The sequence below is a fragment of the Leptonychotes weddellii genome, chromosome 9, assembly GCF_054177405.1.
Source record: "Leptonychotes weddellii isolate Sample4059 chromosome 9, ASM5417740v2, whole genome shotgun sequence".
Taxonomy (NCBI): domain Eukaryota; kingdom Metazoa; phylum Chordata; class Mammalia; order Carnivora; family Phocidae; genus Leptonychotes; species Leptonychotes weddellii.
Window position 1 is genome coordinate 109,715,084 of NC_138377.1, and position 21,935 is coordinate 109,737,018.

Genomic DNA, 21,935 nt, shown 5'->3' on the forward strand with positions numbered 1-21,935 from the left:
GATCATCTACTATTTTTTGTTGTTGTTGTACGAAGTTTGGTCTACTTTTGGACTTTCTTTTCTGTTCTTTAGATACATCTGTCGATTCACCAGTTCCATATTCTTCATGTTAGAGCCTTTGTAGTATGTTTTAATATCTAGTAGGGCTAGATATAGCTCCTTATAGCTCTTTCTCTTCATTGTTTTCCTAGTTATTTTTTTGTGTTTATTTTTTCATGTGAATGTTAGAATTGGCTTTTCTAGTTTCCTGAAAATGGTCACTGGAATTTTTATTGGGGTCACATTAGATTTATAAATAAACTGAGGGTGGGCTGACATATAAGGATATCGAGAAAGCCTAACCAAGAACGAGGATGTTTTCCCATTGGCTCAAGTCTCCTGTGACTTTCAGAAGTGTTTTAGGGTTTTCTTCATATAAGTTTTAAGTACAGGCATACTTTATTTATTGCAATTTGCTTTTTTTAAAAAGTATTTATTTATTTGACAGAGAGAAAGAGCACAAGCAGGGGGAGAGGCAGAGGGAGAGGAAGGAGCAGGCTCCCCGCTGAGCAGGGAGCCCGATGTGGGACTCCATCCCAGGACCCTGGGATCATGGAGCCACCCAGGTACCCCTCTAGCTTTTTCATTATCATTATATTTGTTATGCTGACCTGTGATCAGTGATTTTTGATGTTACTATGACGGCAAACTTAACTGATAAATGTTGTGTGTGTTCTGACTGCCCCACCAACAAGCTGTTTCCCCATCTCTGTCCCTCTCCTCTGGCCTCCCTGTGCCATGAGACACAGCGACATTGAAATTAGGCCAATGAAGCCAATGAATAAATTTAATTATTAACTCTAAGTATTCAAGTGACAGGAAGTGTTCATTGAAGCAACAAACTTGATTGTTGTCTTATTTTAAGAAATTGCCACAGCCACCCCAACCTTCAGCTACCACCACCCTGACCAGCCGGCATCCATCAATGTCAAGGCAAACCCTCCATCAGCAAACAGGTGATGACTCATTGAGAGGTCTGATGATGGTTAGCATTTTTCAGAAATAAAGTGTTTTTAAATTAAGGTGTGTACCTTATTTTTTATTAGACATAACGTTATTGCATACTAAATAGGCTATAGTATAAACGTAAGTATTATATGCGCTGGGAAACCAAAAAATTTGACTCGCTTTATTGGAATATTCTTTCCATTGGAGCAGCCTGGAACTGAACCTGCAATATCTCTGAGATACACCTACATTCCTTGCTGCCTTAATTCTAATATTTTCTCTTTATTGCTCTGACCTTAATTGGGATTCTTCCATTCATTGTGCCTTCTGACTGGATATTACTTATGTGTGTGAATACTATTGATTTTTGCACATTATGTTTAGGCTTCTTTTTCTTTTTCTTTTTTTTAAGAGTGAGAGAGAGGGGTGGGGGTGGGAGGGGGTCAGAGAGAGAGGATCTTATGCAGCTTCATGCCCGACACAGGGCTCTATCTCACAATCCTGAGATCATGACATGAGCTGAAATCAAGAGTCTGGCACTTAACCGACTGAGCCACCCAAGCACCCAGTTTTATACCCTTTTATCTGGATAAATTCTTTTTGATTTTGTGTTGGCTTTACAATTGATTATTTAGAATTTTCAAGGTATACTATCATGTCATCTTGAACAGAGATAACTTATTTTCTTTCTCCCTTCTTTTTCTTTTCTTTTTTTTTAAGATTTTATCTATTTGACAGAGAGAGACACAGCGAGAGAGGGAACACAAGCAGGGGGAGTGGGAGAGGGAGAAGCAGGCTTCCCTCTGAGCAGGGAGCCCGATGCGGGGCTCGATCCCTGGACCCTGGGATCATGACCTGAGCCGAAGGCAGACGCTTAACGACTGAGCCACTCAGGTGCTCCTCTCCCTTATTTTTCTATTGTTTTCTCAGCCAGATTCCATTTACTTGTACTTCCATAGCAATATTAAATGATAGTGGAGTGAGTCGGCATCCATGTCTGGCTTGTGACTTTGGGGCAAATACCTCTGGGTCTCCCCCTTAAGTTAGAACTTAAGTAAAACTGTGGTTTTATGATTGAGGTATATATATTTATGTTAAAAAATACACACCCATTTCTGCTTTTTCACAAGCTTTTATTAAGAATGGGTGCTGCATTCTGTCAAAAGCCTTTCTGGTATCTATGGAGTAATTATATGGTTTTTCTTTTTAGGCTAATATGATGAATTATATTAATATATTTTCCATTATCAAATCATCATTGTATTCCTGGCCTAAACCCCACTTGATCATGACATACTGTTTTCTTTATATAGCGTGGAACCCTGTTCATTTTCATTAACATTGTATTTAAGATTTTTGCGTCAGCATTCATAAGTGATGTTGATAAATTTTCTTTTTTAGTGCTATCTTTATCAGGTGTAGGTATGTTATACTTGTTTCATAAAAAACAGTTTAAACATTTTACTTTATTTTCCATGCTCTGTGACAATTTATTACCACCGAGACTCTATGATCTTTAATGGTTTGATTGAGTTCCTCTGAAAATCATCTGGGCCTGATGCTTTTCATGGGGTAGTTCTTTGATATAACTTTACTTCTTCTATGGAAACTGGTATGTCTAAGGTTTCTATTTCTGCTGGGGTAAACTTTATTTGCTTAAGAAATTATCCATTTCCGGGGCGCCTGGGTGGCTCAGTTGGTTAAGCGACTGCCTTCGGCTCAGGTCATGATCCTGGAGTCCTGGGATCGAGTCCCGCATCGGGCTCCCTGCTCAGCGAGGAGCCTGCTTCTCCCTCTGGCTCTCTCTCTCTCTCTCAAATAAATAAATAAATCTTTAAAAAAAAAAAAGAAATTATCCATTTCCTTCTATTTTCCAAGTTTATATGTAGAGGTATAGAAAGTAGTGTCTTATAATTTATTAAATTCCTTATGTATCAATAGTTATTTTCTCTGTATCTTTTCTTATCTTGCATATTTAGGCTTTTTTCCCTTTTTTCTTTGATTTTGGAAGTCAGTGCTTGTCCATTTTATTTTTCAGGGTTTGGGGTCTTGGTTTACTAATCTGAATGAAAGATTTTCTCTATCTCATGAATTTCTTCTTTTTTCTTTATTATTTTATGTGCTTCCTGCCTTCCTTTATTTTGTTATTTTTTTAGGTTTTGAATTGAGAATTTATTTATTTTCATTATTTTTTAAAAAGGTTTATTTATTTTGAAAGCGAGAGAGAGACAGAGACAGAAAGTAGGGGGAGGGGCAAAGGGAGAGGGAGAGTCTTAAACAAACTCCACGCTGAGTGTGCGGAGCCCGACTCAGGGCTCAATCTCAGGACCCTGAGATCACAACCTGAACCAAAACCTTGAGTCAGTGGCTTAAGCCACTGTGTCACCCATGTGCTCCTTCACTGTTTTGTTTTTACCGACACAGATATTAGGGTTATGAATTTTTCTTTCACCATTGCTTTACATGTATCCCGTAGATTCTTATGTGTGGAGTGGGGAGTGGGAGAGGAAGAAGCCGGCTTCCCGCTGAGCAGGGAGCCCGATGCGGGGCTTGATCCCAGGACCCTGGGATCATGACCTGAGCCTAAGGCAGACGCCTAATGACTGAGCCATCCAGGCGTCCCCAGAATGTGATATTTTTTACATTATAAAGTGTCCTTTGTCTCACTGAATGTTTTTTGGCTTGCTTCTTTAGTATAAATATGTTCTAAATATTGCATGGGGCATACTTACACCCCCAATTACTTATTATTTATCTGAAATTCAAATTTAACTATGCCTCATATGTTTTATCTACAACGCTAAATACAGACAAGTCCTAGAAATAAGGATCATTGCCAGTACCCAGACTGTGCAAACTAAATATCAATTCTCACTAAAAGCAACTAGGCATGGCACCTTGGAGACATGACAGATCCTGCGTATACAGATGAGTCTAGAATATTTTATCACACCAGAAAGAAAGGCAGCAATGAAATGTCTCAGGAGTCAGTTTGAAGAGCCTTCTACTCCACAAGAGTGCAGAGACATCTACAAACCAGGCTCAAGTTTTTTCTTCCTCAGTGAACTGGTGATATAGAATTTCCCATGAGGCCATAGGAGCTGTGGTCCTATGGGTGATTGTGCAACTAACTTTTGCCTTTAGAATCTGTTTGAGCTTGACCTTATGCGTACCACCTTTTTATTGATCATAGAGTGCTACTATACATGCCTAAATTTAGGGCTTGGTGGGTCAGACAACACCCAGTTCATGATGGACAACTTAGGTAGCTCGGTAACTTGATGGCTCATGATCAAGAAATCAGTCTCCAGGGGCGCCTGGGTGGCTCAGTCGTTAAGCGTCTGCCTTCGGCTCAGGTCATGATCCCAGAGTCCTGGGATCCAGCCCAGGGTTGGGCTCCCTGCTCAGCAGGAAGCCTGCTTCTCCCTCTCCCACTCCCCCTGCTTGTGTTCCTTCTCTCTCTTTGTCTCGCTCTGTCAAATAAATAAATAAAATCTTAAAAAAAAAAAAAAAAGAAATCAGTCTCCACTGTGGTCCAGGAGCAAACCAGAGTTGCTTCTCAGAAATAAAAAATGACATGTTTTTTTCCCCACTCCTAAAGGACTATGACTCTGATTTCCTTATAAGTTCCATCAAAGGTTACATATATTACTCTTACCTATAATGGACATTTCAAGCACCATCAAATCTGTTGCATCATTGTGGCCCATGGATAAAAGAGCTTGCACAGCAGCTTGACCTATTTAGAGCCTTCTGCTCTCACTCCTACTCAAAACTAGTCTTTTTTTTTTTTTTTTAAGATTTTTATTTATTTATTCATGAGAGACAGAGAGAGAGAGAGGCAGAGGGAGAAGCAGGCTCCCAAGGAGCAGAGAGCCCGATGCAGGACTCGATCCCAGGACCCTGGGATCATGACCTGAGCCGAAGGCAGACGCCTAACCATCTGAGCCACCCAGGCGCCCCAAAACTAGTCTTTTGAGTGGAACAGTAATTGAGTCAGAGTAACATATGTGCTCAAATGAGGTGTATGTTGTCTCCAAAATCCAAAAAGGACCCCTAGGCATTGTGCCTCTTAGTGAGACAAGTCAAGATTCAGAAACTTTTCTTTCACTCTGGAAATGACATCTCTAGATGCCCTGACCTACTGGGCCCTTAAAAGTTTCACTGAACGGCAGTTTCCTGCAATTTTTAATTTTAGGATTTATTTTCCTCCCAAATCTTTCACGTGCCTTCTCAAGGTGACTATAGCGTAGTTGACCCTTGACAATACAGGTTTGGGTGTTGGGTGCATGGGTCCACTTATATGTGGATTTTTTTTTAAATAAATACAGTAGAGTACTGAAAGTGTATTTTCTCTTCCTTATGATTTTCTTAACATTTTCTTTTTTCTAGCTTACTTTTTTGTAAGAATATAGCACATAATACATATAACATACAGAATATGTGTTAATTGACTCAACATTATTGGTAAGGCTTCCGGTCAACTCAAGACTTCTGTTGTTCATAGTTAAGTTTTTGGGGAGTCAAAAGTTATATGCAGATTTTTGACTGCACAGGGCATAGGTGTCCCTAACCCCCGTATTGTTTAAGGGTCAACTGTGTTTGCTATTTCCTGCTCACCAAGTAGAATCAGCAGGATATTATTCACGACAGGACATTGGCATGATGTCTTTGAAATGGAGCAGCAATCAAAGTCCTTGTGGACTAGATTATGACGTAAAGCTAGAGAGTCCTAGGGTGAAACGATGAATGTATTGCTTGTCTTGGCAACTGAATGAAAACTGCTTTTGAGGGCCTTTAACTAATAGGCATAAAGTGAAAGCATTAGCCAGATCAATAGCTGCATATAAGGTGCCAGAGAGGATGCTGATACACTCCACCAATGAGAGCATATCTGGAAGAGCAGCTGCTACTAGAGTCGCTATCTAATTAAATTTATGACGATCCACTGTAATTCTTCATCCATTTGCCTTCCCTATAGGCCAAACAGGGGAGATAAATGGAGGTGTCGTGAGAATCACCACGCTGCATCTTTCAAGTCATTGAGGGTGGCAGTAATCTCTGCAATTCCTCCAGGACTATAGTATTGCTTTTGGTTTACTATTTTCCATGGTCGAGAAAGTTCTAATGGCTTCCACTTGGTCTTTCCTACCAGAATAGCTTTAAGTCCATGGGTTAGGGAACCACTGTGGATATTCTGCCAGTTGCTGAATATGTCTGTTCAAATCCTGCTTTCTGAAACTGGGGAAATAACCACAGTAACCTGATGAGCTCACCATCAGGTAAATCCTAGCCAGAACCTGGAAACAACCCAAATGTCCAACAACAGATAAATGGATAAACAAATTGTGGTATAGCCATATAATGGAATATTACCAGGGATGGATGAGGGAATGAACAACAGATACACCCAAAGACATGGATAGATCTCAAAATTAGGCTGAATGAAAGGAGCCAAAAAAAACAGTACATGGTATATGATTCTGTTTATAGAAAACTGTAGAAAATGCAAACTAATCTGTAGCGACAGACAGCAGATCACTGGTCGCCTGAGGACTGTAGGTGGAGGCTGAAGAGAGACAAATTACAACGGAGCCTGAGAAAACTTCGGGGGCTGGGGAGGGGGCTACGCCGGGCCATAGAATTTGACAATACATGAGTCGTGGCAGAATGGGAGGAGCAGAAACCAGATGGCAGCGGGTTGAGAAGTGACTGGGAAGAGTGTGCAGACAATGAGTCTGTGTAACTCTGTCCGGAAGCTTACCAGGGAAGGGAATAAAACAGTGGTTTCAGTGCCATACGTTACGGAACTTCCTCCTGGGAGCTGTTTGTGATTCCAGTTAGCTTACTCCAATTAGCTGCCCCCCTCAGCCCCTGGAATACGGATCTGCTCCCAGAGTGGCATTCATTCGCCTCTCTACCTTTCTAATAACTGCCAGCCTTTATTTTCCAGAGCAATTGCTCTCTATGTAACTTCATCAGTCCAACTAAGCTCTCCCATTTTGGAATTCTGAGGGCATTTATTACCTCTTTCTCATCATATGACGTGTTCAATTCAATTTCACCAATGTTGAAAGGCACCATAGTGTTAAGCACATAGACGCTGGCATCAGATTATCTGAGTTTGAATCTCAGCTCTGTCATGCAGTGGCTGTGTGACCTTGGTGAAGTTGCTTAGCCTCTCTGTGCTTCAGTTTATCATTAATTTACCGGACATAATAAGAGTACTTTTTGCTATAAATATTAGAGGAGTTAGTATTTATAAAGAGCTTAAACCAGCGTTTGCCACATTCTAAGCCCTAAGAATGTTAATAAAAATCAATTTGTGTTCCTATTACAGGAAGGTTCATGCTCACAGTTATGTGGTATACAGGGATGTCTGCGGCATTTGCCTTAACCTGGAGTGAGGAGCTAGCAATTGCCCGTCAGCTTTAAATTTTCTTAGAGATCTTCTGTGCCTTGGCCCAGCGGCCTCTGCACTTGGTCAGCTTTGGCATGAAAGCCAAAGATGGTGGACTCTCAATAGTCACTTCTCAGAACCTAGCTGCAAGTTGGAAGGATGGTGACTGCTAGAATTCGCGAGAGGAAAGACAGAGCCACGCTGGGAAGGGAGATGTTAACCTTCCCAAGATTTTGGACACTTTGCGTTTCAACCAGCTCACGGTGATATTCATGGCTAGCCCTAAAGGCACGGTCTGCCTGTTCAGGCCCCACGCCACTCCCCACGCCCTGACCCCTGCTGCACCCCGGCAGCGTGCCCAGCCTCAGCCCCACCCCTGCAGTCGCCCCCTGCCCCGCCTCCCCCTTATCCCGCCTCCCCCCTCCCCCCGCCTCCCCGAGGCTCCAGAGTATAATCCCCGCCCTGCAGTGTGCCTCCTCAGCCCTTCTCTGTTGCCCCGCCTCTTCTCCTCGCCCCGCCTCCCCGCGGTTTCTAGGGTCCCAGCCTGCGGTGAGCCCCGCCCCTCCTCTTCTCGTCGCCCCGCCTCTCCCCGTTAGTCCGCCTCCCCGCGGCTCCTATAGTCCCCGCCCTGCAGTGAGCCCCGCCCCTCTCTCCTCGTCGCCCCGCCTGTCCACGACGCCCCGCCTCCCCTCGGTCTCTATAGCCCGGCCGCCGCCACTGCCCGCACCGCAGCGGCTGCCACCGGAGTGGCGTCGGTGGCTTGGGGAGCCGGCCGCCATGGCGGCGGAAGCCCTGGCAGCCGAGGCCGTGGCTTCACGCCTGGAGCGGCAGGAGGAGGACATCCGCTGGCTGTGGGCGGAGGTCCAGCGCCTGAGGGACGAGCAGCTGAACGCGCCCGACCGCGGCCAGGCCGAGGGGCCGTGCCTGACGCGGGAGGTGGCGCAGCTCAGGGCGGAGAACCGCGACCTGCGCCACCGCCTCTACCGCCTGCGGCTGTGCCTCGCCGAGGAGCTGAGCCAGCAGGCGCCGCTGGAGAGCGGGGCGCAGGCAGCGGCGGCGCAGGAGGAGGCCGGGCGCGCGGCTGCCGGCGCGCAGGTAACGGGGCGGCGGGCTCGCTGCGGGGAACGGGGGCGGGTGCCGCCTAGAGCCCCGGGCGGGCGGCGCCGCGGGCTGCGTGGTGCACGGGTGGCGGTGGTCCCGCCGGAAGGACGGCTGCGGCCGCGGCGCGCTGCTGGACCGGCGCCTGGCGGAGCGCTGCCCTGTGCACCTGCTACGGCCTGGGGAACCAGTGAGGGGCCTGGACACCCCTTGGAGCCCTGTATTTCCAGCAGTCGCCAGACTGACTTAATGGTGTCATTTCTCAGCTCTTCCAGTAAATTGCCACATATTTTCTTCAGTAGCAGAAATAGCATCTTCCTTTGTTTGAAAAAAAAAAATGCTGGAGTGTTTAAAACTCACTATTCTTAGCAGGAAGACCAACAGCTACGAAAGTAAACTCATCCATTTCGTCTAATGAATGGCTGGTTCTGAGCTGTTTACGACAGGTGGTTTTGGGGGCTTTTGTTGTTGTTCACTTGTTGAGATCTGTATATTTAGCGTTATTATTTAATAGAGTGTTTTAATATTTTGGCTCATTGAAGGACAGATTATCATCGTGTAACATAATACGTTTTCTGAAGTTTAAAAGCGTTCTCAGACTGTGGGGTGTTCTTGAGTTCTTTACCAAGGGTAACTGTGGTACACTGGCAACATCTTCCTAAAATAGTGTATCTACAGTGCGGCGGCAGCTACACTACCATTTTCCAGTGACATTATGTTTAAAGTTTAGGGGAAAAAACTTTAGAGAGCAAAATATGTTAAATGTACTTAGCAAGAATGTGTGAAAATGCACAGACAGGAAGGATGGAACCCCAGAAAGTGAGTTGCTCATCTAGAGTTGAGGTGGTGGTCAGGGAAGCCCAGGCTCCAACGTGGGACACTTGCTGACTGCTCTCTCCTCTGTTTCCGATGTGTTCCTCTTTCTCGTCATTGGTATGAGTTATTTATAACTTACCTTTATTTCTCAGCCTCCTTCCAGTCAAACCCAAGAAAAGAACACTGAAGTGAAGGAGGATAGCAGGCCTGAGAGGGAGGTGAGTTGTTGCTATGGAAATAATGTAAAATACTACCTGTAATTTAAACATGCTGATACAGTTAATTGCCCAGATTAAATTAAAACATAGTTACTAATTAAATTACAACACTAGTAGTATATTCAAAACCTTGCAAGCTTTAGCTACAAGATGTCTTAACTTCGAGCTGAGCTAGCCACACAGCTCTCTTTAAGTGCTTCTTTGTCTATTTAAGTTGAGATAGCAGAGCTTTACTTTTGTGTTAAGGAAATTAGCTACCATATCAATCATGAAAACAAACCAGAGTGGGTTTTGAGGATAAACACTTGGCAGGAGCAAAAGAGGAAAACCTGGCCGCGGAGGAATCAGTCTGGTTGAGATCAGACAAACAGGAAAGACAACAGAGAACGAAGTAGGATGGTATATGGGTAGGTGCTGAATTGTGCGACTGTGCATAGACGAGTGTTAAACATATGGTGGAGGGAGATATGGTAGTTAGAAGAGGTGGGCTTTGAGCTGGACCCTAAGACCTAAGAAGGAGGTGGGAAGTGACTGGCAGGAGAGTTGGAAATGACCTGGGGTGAGCCTTACTGCAGGGTGAGCAGGTAGAAAAAAGTGGGCTGTGTATGTTAACCTTCTTATATTCTAATGACTTTCAGGTGACAAATCGACCAGATTTTGTGAAGGAAAGATTGAAGCTGTTTGAAATATTGAAGCAAGACCATCAGCTCTTATTTGCTGTTACTGACAAAAAGGGGAATACAAGCAATGTGATCACAGTGAGAGTGGCTGGTGGGAAAACCATGGAAGGGGAAGTCTGGAAAACAACACCTTATCAAGTGGCCACTGAAATTAGGTAAAACCATAGTTTGGAGAAGATATTCATTATGTAGTATTGTGCCAGAGCTTGGTGACAGTGTGTTCCCTGGGGACTGTGAAAATATTTTTTTTTTCTTATTTGAATAAGTTAAATATCATTAATTTTTTCCCTCTGGCTTCGAAATAGGGCATTTAAATAAGTAGTTGAATACCAGAATAAAATCTCTTCTTCTTTAAAATGTATTTTAAAGTTTTTTTTTTTTTTAAGATTTTATTTATTTATTTGACAGAGAGAGAGAGTACAAACAGGGGAAGCAGCAAGGAGCAGGAGAAGCAGGCTCTCGCTGAGCAGAGAGCCTGATGTGGGGCTCGATCCCAGGACCCTGAGATTATGACCCGAGCCAAAGGCAGACGCTTAATTAACCGAGCCATCCAGGCGCTCCCCCCTGCCATGTTTTAAAGTTCTAAGAAAAATATATAGTAGAGGAAAATGTGTAATCCTTGACAGGTCACTTTACATTGACTTTGTACATCATCAAAGTATTTCCATGGGATTTTACTGATCCTTTGCTGGACTTGACTCCAAGTCAAGTCATCGTCCCACCAGTAAATAACCATGGGTGGTTCTTTGAACCACGTTGGGCAGATCCCTGAAGGTTTTCAAGCCTGTTTCTTTTTATCTCTGTGGAATAATACTGCTTTTCCCATTTACCTAATGAGGTTGTAAAAATTAAATAAAATACTGCATATGAAAAATACTCTGAAAATTAAAGTGCCTCTAGAAATGTACAAAGCAACTTATTATAGATTGAAGGTGTATGTGTTAGAGCTATTATCAACCCTGGAATAAATACTTTGACTTTCCTAGAAATTAGATACATTAGTGAAGTTATGTTATTTTGACCAATGTTAATTCCTAGCATTAAATATAATCCTATGGAAGCTATAGCTCAAGACTGCCATAAGTTAATAACTAAATAAACTTTTACTATTATAGTTAATAACTAAATAATACTTTTACTATTTAAAAAGCAAGCTTTTTCAACAGTTGAAATCTTCAGATTTCCTTGGAAAACTATGATTAAAATTATATATATATTTTTCCATCCCATCATATCTTGCACTCTAACGGCCTCTCCCAACCTATTCCCATGTTTTCCAGGAGAGAGATGATTAGATGTGCTTGGGAAAAAACGGGCTTTGAGGCAAAAATAAATTATGTTTCTTCATGGCGAGTCAGTTTGCATGTTGGCATATTAGAGACTGGTTCTGCACGGAAGAATCCTGTTCGAACTTGGGAAGCAAAGTTACTGGATTATAGGACAGGTTCTTCATTATACCTTTAATAATCTGCATTTCCACAGGGTACCAGCTTACAGATCGTACAATCAAATTTCATGATAGTGGGATTGTAGGAGCGTCTAAAAAGTAAAGTTAGCCTAAACCAAAAGATGAGCAAAGCGGGCATATCAGGCAAACCTGTTAAGAAGGAGAGCCGGGATCATAGTATTACTTCAAGACACCAGAATTCAGGGCTTAAATCATCAAATGGGAGGCTTATTTCAAAAATAGACAAACAGTGTAATCCACAATGACTATTTGTCACAGAACTTTAGGAGTTAAATGATGTAGCATCAGATCAGAAATACAAAATTAAAGACACTCAGGAGTGGTAGGCTTTAACCTGTCTTTGGACCGGTTTTGGACCGATCACATAGGTAAACATTAGGGTTATATGTGTCTGAATAATAACACTGTGAGGGGGACTTAGTGGTTGCTCACCAGTCTCTGTGGTCTACAGACAGAGATATCTCAGCACCTGTGGTTGGGTTTTTGGCTCCTCAGAACCTTAATTACATGTGGAAGTACAGTTCACATATTCTGTAGGTAAAATGAAATCCGTTATGAACTCAGTAAACATTAAATGACAGCAAGACAAAACAAAATAAAACTTGAAAATTACAAAAATAAACACTTCAAAATAACTCAGGTAAAAGAAAATAAAAACCACAGGATTTTTAGAAAATACTTTAATGAGGAGAATATATATCAGAAATCTGTGGAATAGGGCCAAAGTAGTGATCAGAAACAGATTTGTAGTGTCAAAGGTTTTTCTAATGAGAAAGAAGAAGAAACAGACTAAGAATTCAACTCAGGCAGTTATAAAAAGGGGGGAGCTCCAAGGCGAATTAGAGAGGGGCACCTGCGTGGCGCAGTTGGTGGGACGACAGGCTCTTGATCTCAGCTCAGGTCTTGATCTCAGGGTTGTGAGTGGGGCTCTGTTGTTGGGCTCCTACTTAAAAAAAAAAGTGAATTAGAGAATAGTATTAACTGGAAAACTGTTTGAATAAGTAAGGGTTCAGTGAGGTGGCTGGATATAAAATAAGTGAGAAATTAATAGTTTTATTAAATTATACTGCCTATTCTCTTGGGTTACTGAGAATTGATTGCATAGATGATTATTCCTGCTCTGGGGGAGTCTAAGCATAACATGTAATGTGGAAATCATTAAGGAAAAGATGGATAAATTCAAACGGCACACAAAATAAAATGCTTAAGAAAAATGGCAATGTGTAAAAATGACATGTAAAACAGGAAATGACAGATGTAAAAAAATGTACCATATAAAACTAATGATTGCTCTCTAAGTGTTTTTAAAATTAATAGGAAAAAGATGAAAACTTCAAGAGAGGAACAGATTATCTTAGAAGTATAAATGAAAATTATGTGTTCTCGATTTGACCAAGGTTTATGCATAGCAGTTAATATTGATACAGTCTTGGGGAAATGGCACTGCTGGAGGGTGGATAAATAGGTCTAGTCTCTTTCAAACTTTTAAAGCCTTAAAAACATGCAAACCCTAACCTTGGACCCAGTAATTCTATACATAGCCATTTGTCCTAAGGAAATACCCCTGTAGAGGTGGGGCTCACTGCTCAATGGGGAGTCTGCCTCTCCCTGTCCCTCTGCAGCTTCCCTCTGCTTGTGTGTGCATACTCTCTATGTCAAATAAATAAATAAAATCTTTAAAAAAAAGAAAAGACCCCTGTAGAAAAACGGGGCAAAGGACAGTTCGTAGTAGTTCATGAAAGAATTGTTCACAGAGTGTGGTCCCCAAACCAACAGCATGAGCATTACCTGGGAACTTAGGAGAGCAAATTCTTGGGTCCTGCTCCATACCTCTTGAATAATTAGTCTCTGTGTTTGTAAGCCCCGCCAGGAGTTTCTGATGCAAGTTCAAGTTTGAGAACCACTGAGTTAGGCTACACTGCTATCTTAAGAGATCTCCCCCGACGGCCATTGCTTGAATAAGGTAGACCTCACGTTCTCTCATATGGCAGTCCAGAGATGACCAGTCCAGGCTAGTGGACATCCCTGGTCCATGCAGTCATTTATGGACCTGGGTTCCTTCTGTTTTGTTGATCTGCCATCTCCTAGGTCACAGTTCGTCCGTGTTTAGGGGTGGAAGCTAAGTTCATGGACTCACGGACTTGCTTGCAGGCAGGGGGAAGACAGCTGAGGAACAGTAATGCTTTGAGGGCCAGACCCCACAATGGCACACTCTGATTTCCTCTTACATCCTATTAGCTCACCTTTAGTCACCTGGCCACCCCTAGCAGTAAGAGAGAATGGAAATGTCGCTTCTGCTGGCCAGCCACATGTCCAGCTAAAGCATTCTTCCCGTGGAAGAGGGAAAGCATGGTTTAGGGGACAGCGTCTGCCACAGTGTGTCCCTGTGACATCCAGAAATCTGAGATCCCTTTTTCATCATCCTGCACACTTGGTCGCTCCCCAGGCGAGACAGCTGTGGGTCCCAACAGCTGAAAGTGTGGGATTTCCAAGTGATGTGCAGAACACCCCGTTCGTTAGGCTGGCCCCTTACACTCTAGCAACAAATAAGCTGATAGACAGGGCTGCCCACCCCACATGTGTATACATACAGTGGTGGAATACACACGAGGCCAACATGATTGAAGTGTATTTGGAAAAAAGAAGAAGGAGCAGTAGGGCATCCGGTAGTGGACAGAAGCCATCAGATTCTGCTGGCAGCGATCGGGAGGCCCACAGCCTGGCAGTGGGCAGTGCTTGGGTCAGCCCATCTGGCCACCCTTTGTTTTCTGGTCCACAGTCCCCCGGAGGCCCTGGTTTTGCTCTTGGGGAGGTTCCTAGTTGTCCATCATCTAGACAATTCCATCATCTAAGAATTCTAGAGAGAGACTTCTCACCCCTTTTTTTCCTGGCTTTTGTGCTTGGCTCATTCCTCTGTCCCTCAGTTTAATGGCCTGAAGTCATATGAAGCAACAGGCTGTGGGAGGGCAACACCCTTACTCTGATCCCTGCAGTGGGCCTGGCCCCTATTGTCAGTCTTGACGTTGGCCTTTGAGAAGCGCTGTCCGTGCCTGTCTCTCCTGCTGTTTGGGACAAATGACTGTTTCTCCAATCTGGCACAGCCTCACATTTCTGGACTCTTAGTCAGTTTGGATTACAGGCCACAGGCAGAGCCTCTCTTGGCAAAGTCCTGTGCCTTCCATCTTCTGCCTGCAAACCGTATAATTCTCACCCGCGCGGAGCTGGGTCTGGTGGTATTTTGCAAAAGCTGCAGTAGCTGTCCAGCGTTTACCAACATTCTGCCTTTTTATGCCTGCTTCCTTATATGCTACAAGCATTGTAAGCGCATTCGTTTGCTTTCAGGCTTTACCAAATATGATCTCAACTATTTAATCACGTATCTATCAGTATTTGATACTTATCAAATACAGAATGATGCCACGACAAGGGGTGTTGGCCACATCTTGCTGCCCGTTTGCTAAGCCAGTGTGACGTGTTTTGATTTTGTTACTCACCTCCAGGTCCTTACTTTTTTGTATTAGTTAAGATACAGGCTAAGCTGCTTCAACAAAAAATTCAGTGGCGTAAATATGATCGGAGTCTCTCTCCGGTAGCAGTCTGGAGGTGCGGGGGGCCGACTCGGCAGGACAGCACTCTTCTTCATAAGTATCTGGAGACCTGAATTCCTTCCGTTTGGTTGCGGGACCATCTGTATGTATGTCCAGTGTTGCGCTTGTCTGCATGGTCGGGGGGGAACAGCGCACATGCGCTGTGGTGTGCAGGATGCGCAGAGGGGATGGAGAAGGGCTCTCTGTTGTCTTAAGGCTGAGATGCAGAAGTGCTACAGGCCACTTCTGCTTGTATCCATTGCTTCCAAACCTAGTCACATGGCCACATCTGGCTGCAAGGAAGGCTGCAAACTCCTGTACAAGAAGGAGAGAATGGATTTGAAGAACCCTTAGCAGTCTACACAGCCAGTAAAAGTGAAAATAAAATTCTGCTTCATTAATAACAGTAGCTAGCATTTATTAGGAAGTTTTTATTGTGAGTATGCCTTATTTAATCCTTAGAATAAATGGATGAGGAAGGTCCTGTAAATCCCCATTTTACAGATGAGAGAGCCGAGGCTTAGAGTAAATTGTTCAGTGTTCAAACCCAGAGCAGGTGCTCTTAACCACAGCACTGTACCGAAGCTCAAGTTACTCACAGAAATGCAAGTTAAAACATCATATTGGAAAGAGGACGTGGTTTCATAGTACCTGACATTATGAGGGGAAAGAGAAAAGGTATTCTTGCACCTTTCCTGGTCGGAAAATTTGGCAGTATATTCCAACAGATGCCATTAAAGCATATTTCCCTTGACCCAGCAGTTTTACTTCTTGAATTTTTCCAGAGAAAATGATTGGACACGAAGATGTGTGTTCAAGAATGTTCACTGCAGTGTTATTTGTCCCAAAACAAAACAAAGCAAAAAACCCCCACAAAGAAATAACCAAAATGCCCAGCCAGAGAGGGCTTAGTAAGCAAGTCTTGTTTCTTCTGCAACTAATTACTAGTGTGTTTTTCAAGTCTGTCTATTGTCAGGGAAAACGTGTGACTTACAAAGTTTAAAAAGTACGTTACCAGATAACATATACAGAATGGTACTATTATTAGATTTTTATTGTGGTGTATATATTTATCAAAAAATGTGGAGGGACGTAGAACAAAATGTTAACAAGTAATCTCTGGGTGGTGGGATTGAGCGTGTTTTTTTTTTTTTTTTCCTTTGCTTTCCTGTGCTTTCCAGGTTCTTAATGTGTTATTTTTGTCAATAATTTTCGAACAACAATAAATGTGTGTGGGGGGCAGTGAGAGAGAGAGACAGAAGGAGGGGTGGATGTAGAAAAAGACTAGAAAGACACGTACTAAAATGCTAGGAGTAGTTATTTTCAGGGTGGTAAGATTTAGATGTGAGTTTTATTTTATTCTTTGTGTTTTCTCTGTTTTCCAAGTGTGGTGGTGGTGGTTGTTTACAGTGGATGTATACTACTTTTGTATCTAAAATAAATGTACGAAATAAAAAAAAATCTGCTCTGTTAGTTTACATTTGTACTTTCTATTCACTTAAAAAAAAAAAACAACCCTGGAAAGTATTCTAATCTTTTGTTTTAATGAATCATTGTAGCATGTGATAAGGTTAACTCCCAAGTGACTTTTCTCTTCCTAGTCCAGAGCTGGCTGAAAGCACGGTTGTAGCCAAAGTAAATGGTGAATTATGGGACTTGGACCGTCCATTGGAAGGGGATTCCACTCTAGAGCTGCTTACGTTTGATAATGAGGAAGCTCAAGCTGTAAGTATTTAAAAACCAATCAATGAAACTTTGAGTAATTGTACTGTAAACAATATTATGTACAAAGACACATATTGAAGTCAAGAATGATGAGTTTTGTAACCTTCTAAGATTTAAAATTTATTGGTGTTTAGTATTTCATGAGTTTCACCTCCTAAGATTTAAAATTTGTTTATTGGTGTTTAGTAAGTATTTCATGAGTTTCTATGGAAACTCATATGTACAAATATATATCAGCTTTTAAAGAAGCCCCTATTTATCATTTTTTTTTTTTTAAAGATTTTATTTATTTATTTGAGAGAGAGAGAATGAGAGAGAGCATGAGAAGGAGGAAGGTCAGAGGGAGAAGCAGACTCCCTGCTGAGCAGGGAGCCTGATGCGGGACTCGATCCTGGGACTCCAGGATCATGACCTGAGCCGAAGGCAGTCGCTTAACCAACTGAGCCACCCAGGCGCCCCCCTATTTATCATTTTTTAAAATAATTATTTCTTTAAGCTATAATGCTTTATTATAAAATCAATGTATATTCCAAGTGAATTTTAATAGATTCTTAAAAATGGGTCTACTTTATAATATAATATGTGTAGGAGAATTGGAAAACATTATCAAAACTCAGATATCTTTTAAATAGTTATTAATGTAATATTCTGTAAAATAGATACCAGATTTTTATGTAGGTCTCTGATATGCATCGTTACCTTAACTTTGCAGTTTTCCTTTCATGTGGCCCACTGTCCACCTAAAACCTAACCTGTGATTAGTTTAGGTTATATTAATCTTGAAACTTAGGCTAAATTTCTTGATTTATTAACCCAAACTTATAAGAAGCATATTATAATTACTTTTCTGTGTGAAATATGTGAGGTATAACAATTCAGTAGCTAAATAATACAATATTAATAAAATCACATTTAAAAGTGATCTGGAAAGAGCAATTTTTAGAAGAAATACATAGCATATATGTATTACTTAGTTTTTCTCATGAGTTGTTAACAGCTGTCACTTAACTTCATCCCAGATTTCATCCCTAGACTTTAAAATTTTATAAATTCCTTCAGTCAACTGACCAGCATCTAAGGCCCTGGAGGCACATAAAGACACTGTAGGGCTACAGTGGACAAAGCATGGAGACTCCCACTTCCAAGAGTTTTAAGAGTTTACAGCCAGTGGGAGGAGGTAGTAAACAAGGAAACAAACAACTAGAGGTTTCGGATAGTGTCAGTTTCTGGAGAAAGTCCAATAGGGGCTGGAACCAAGAGCCACCATGATAGCTGGTGGGGCAATTAGTTTTGATCCTCAACTAAGGGCCCAGATCCTGCCTGAAAGCCTTGCATTTTCCCACACTGGCAGGCTCTTGGTTTATCTGCAGGTGTTGCTCCTGAGACTCTTTTTACATAGTTGGCTGTTGAACTTCTTTAATCTGCCAGGTACTGGGGTGGTAGGGGATGGAAGAACTACCAACTTTAATGTTCCATGGAGATGTGGGCGTCTTTGAGATTCTTCTCTCCTTGCATTCAGTGACCTCATGAAAAAGAAAACATTTGTTATCATTGGAAATCTTTCTAGAGTGCCGAACCAGCAGGCCCCTCTGCTTGCCATGCTCATAACATGGTATCGGACATCGGATTGTAGGGTTACCATAAGTATGTGTGGTTATTGATGAAAATGATAATAGGCAAAAACATTTACCAAATGTTTATTTACCAAACATTTACCAAGTGACCCTGGCCCCTTGAGTTCCCAGTTACCCTAGCACACATGTATGTTTTAATCCCTGTTTTACAGATGAAGTAACCAGAGCTCAGAATGGTGAAGTAACTTTTCCAAGATCTTGATGCTTCTTTTAATGTAATTTAGTAACAAAGATTTTTTTTGTTGTTGTTCCTGGAATTTATTTTCCTGTTGCTATAAACGTAGTAAGATACTGAACATAAACCAACTTATGAATATTTAGCACATATCCATGAAAAAGAAACCCTAGAGAAAAACGAATCTTGAAAACCCAGATCTAAAAAAATGAGAAATTAATGATTTTTTAAAAGCATTTTTTGCTTTATGGAAAAGTTCAAGACTCCTTTATATTGTAAAAGATGATTCTATTTATAAGAATAGTTAGAGCATAACGTAACATACAGAAGAAACACCCTCTGCCCTTTAGATAAGTTCATATAGAAAATGACAGGAAGAATATTCACATAAAGCCGATAAATATACACAACAGAAACGGGCATTTTATAAAATGATACAGCTTGCAAGTTTAAAACATGTCTAATGGTATTTCCTTTTGTAAGCGTATTGTCCACTAAAAGAATATATGTGGGTAGATATTATTCTACTTTAAATCTTTGGGGGAAGTCCCAGGGAAACCAGTGATGTGCAGCTATGATTTCATGCTCAAGAAAACACAAGGTACTTGGTGGTACTTAGAGGTGTGAACCAGAAAAGCAGATTTACATAAGAACCAAAGCTGCTAGTTCTGTGCTTTTAGTGCAGCTCAGGGGTCTCTTCCAGTACATCAGGGCATGAGTCGGGCTTCACCCCCCATTTCAATGGCCACTTCCCCCATCCTCTGGATTCTCTCAGCAGTGACAATGAACCACGCCCTTCTTTTAAGGTCCTTTATGGTGCCACTGCTTTTCTGGTTTCATTCCCACCATCGGTTCTTTCTCAGTCTCCTTTGCTGGCTTTTTCTTCTTCATCTGCCCGCAGAGTGAAGACTTCCTCGGTGCTCAGTCATGGCACCGTCTGTCTTTAGATTCCCATTCCAAGCGGTTCTATTAACTGTCCGCTGTCAGTTCTTCTGTCTGTGGCTAGACACGTCTCAGTCTTGTGTACACTGCTGGCCATGCACTATCTCCATCCAGAGATCGTACAGAAATCCTGAGTATGTCCATGGTGGAACTCTTGATTTTAGCCCTATCTCAGTGTACACCTCCACGACATGCCTAACTGCTCAACCTAGAGTCTCAGAGGTTGTGTGTGATTACAGCCTGCTCTCCCAGCTCCAGGCTCGAATTAATTGGTAAGCCGTTACTTTCCCGATGTATCTTGAATCTGCCCACTTCTCCCCATCTCCACTGCCACTGTCCAAGAGTCCATGATGGTGTTATTATAGCACAACCCAAGAAACTGCCCACCTGCTGTCCTATTCCCCTCAAATCCATTCCTGTACTGCTACCAAATGGTGTTTTAAAAGGTAAATTGAAATTTTTTCTGCTTAAAGCCCTTCACTGCATCTCACTGCATTTAGAATAAAACTCAGCTTCCCTCCTCCCCCGGCCCAAGGCCTGCATGGCTGCTGGCCCATTCTTCTCTCTGCAGCCTTTCTCAGGCTACCCTGCTTTCCCCTTACATGTTCCTGACTCTCTGTGAAGGTGGAGCCTTCACTGTTACTCTTCATTCCAGTGCCCTGTTCATCTCTTTTTAAATCTTCTTCTCGTCTTGTGATTATGCACTTACTAGTTTGTTTATGCCAGTCTCTCCCATGCTGCGCTGCAAACTGCAGGAGGCCGGTGACTCCTTTTTGTTCACTGTTGTATCCCCAACACCTAACACAGAGTTTGGCTCAACAAATATCTAGGTGTGGACAGAGCACCAAAGAAGAGACTTGGGTTCATGTTGGCCTGCCCTCCTGGCACCATCCGAAGCAAAGGGACCGACACTCTGGGGCCGTTGGCAGGTCCTATCCCAGCCTAATGCTGCGGGTTTGGATTACACGTAGCCTGCTCAGCCAGCCAGCCTCCCTCTGTTCCGATTGATTTTATTTGTCAAACAGCTTTCTCATTGTAACGTTTCCTATTTGATAAGGGAAGGAAAGTGCTGCCAGGGGACTCTGTTGTCTTGCTTCTTCAGCACCTATATTTATTTGGTGACTTCGGTTAGTTTTTTGTTTTTTTTTTTAAAGATTTTATTTATTTATCCATGAGAGACAGAGACAGAGAGAGAGAGAGAGAGAGAAGCAGAATGAGAAGCAGGCTCCCAAGGAGCAGGGAGCCCGATGCGGGACTCGATCCTAGGACCCCGGGACCATGACCTGAGCCGAAGGCAGACGCTTAACCATCTGAGCCACCCAGGCGCCCCAACTTCGGTTAGTTTTAGTTTATCCGTAAACCACTGATTCCTTGCGAATTCAAAACCAGATTCAAGACCAAACTTTCCGACCTTGTAGACCTGATGAGCGGCCCTTGGATGGTGGTAAATAAACTCATGTGGGTGCTGCCCGGGGCTCTCAGGCCACATTCCCAGGCCACACTCGTCTCCCTCCAGGGCCATCTTGTCAAAAGCTGTTCAACCTGCGGAGACTGCCATGTAGACGCAAACTACTTTGGCCCTCAGTGTTCGGCTTCGAGGCTGTCCCTGGAGAGAAAGGAAGGAAACCGGTGTCTGTCACCCTTGGCTTTCCTCCACTCTGGGCTGAGCCGGGCTGCCGCGCGACTCCTCCGCTCAGCCTTCCAAGCGGATGGTTGAGGCTTTGACAGACAACCTCTCTGCGAGTGAAGATGGACTTGGAAGGATGTGGTTTCGGAGCTGTGCTTTAGCTGCGACTCAAGACAGCAGTTTACACTAGAACCCAGCTTGTGGTCCTGGTGTAATTGCCAGGAGCGCTCAGAAAGTGTTCTCTTTGACGTGGGCATTGAAGCGTTTCTTTTCTTTTCTTTTTTTATTTATTTGACAGAGAGAGAGATAGCGAGAGCAGGAACACAAGCAGGGGGAGTGGGAGAGGGAGAAGCAGGCCTCCCGCGGAGCAGGGAGCCCGATGTGGGACTCGATCCCAGGACTCTGGGATCATGACCTGAGCCGAAGGCAGACGCTTAACGACTGAGCCACCCAGGCGCCCGAAGTGTTTCTTTTCTTTTCTTTTTTTTTTTTTTTTAAGATTTTATTTATTTATTCATAAGAGACAGAGAGAGAGAGAGGCAGAGGGAGAAGCAGGCCTCCCGCGGAGCAGGGAGCCC

At 42.9% G+C, this 21,935-nt stretch overlaps 1 protein-coding gene across 2 annotated transcripts in view; it reads left to right on the top strand.

Annotated features, from left to right (window-relative positions):
- Window positions 1-8,072: 8,072 nt before the first annotated feature.
- The window catches only part of TARS3 (threonyl-tRNA synthetase 3), a 72,124-nt gene continuing 58,261 nt past the window's right edge, over window positions 8,073-21,935 (top strand). Inside the window, exons 1-4 of one of the 2 annotated variants that reach the window (XM_081831547.1) lie at window positions 8,073-8,482; window positions 9,454-9,519; window positions 10,158-10,354; window positions 16,856-16,979. In XM_081831547.1, the coding sequence (XP_081687673.1) occupies window positions 8,165-8,482; window positions 9,454-9,519; window positions 10,158-10,354; window positions 16,856-16,979 (705 nt within the window). In that variant the 5' untranslated portion in view covers window positions 8,073-8,164. The remainder of the gene's footprint in view (window positions 8,483-9,453; window positions 9,520-10,157; window positions 10,355-16,855; window positions 16,980-21,935) is intronic. The other variant, XM_081831546.1, reaches the window with a different exon arrangement.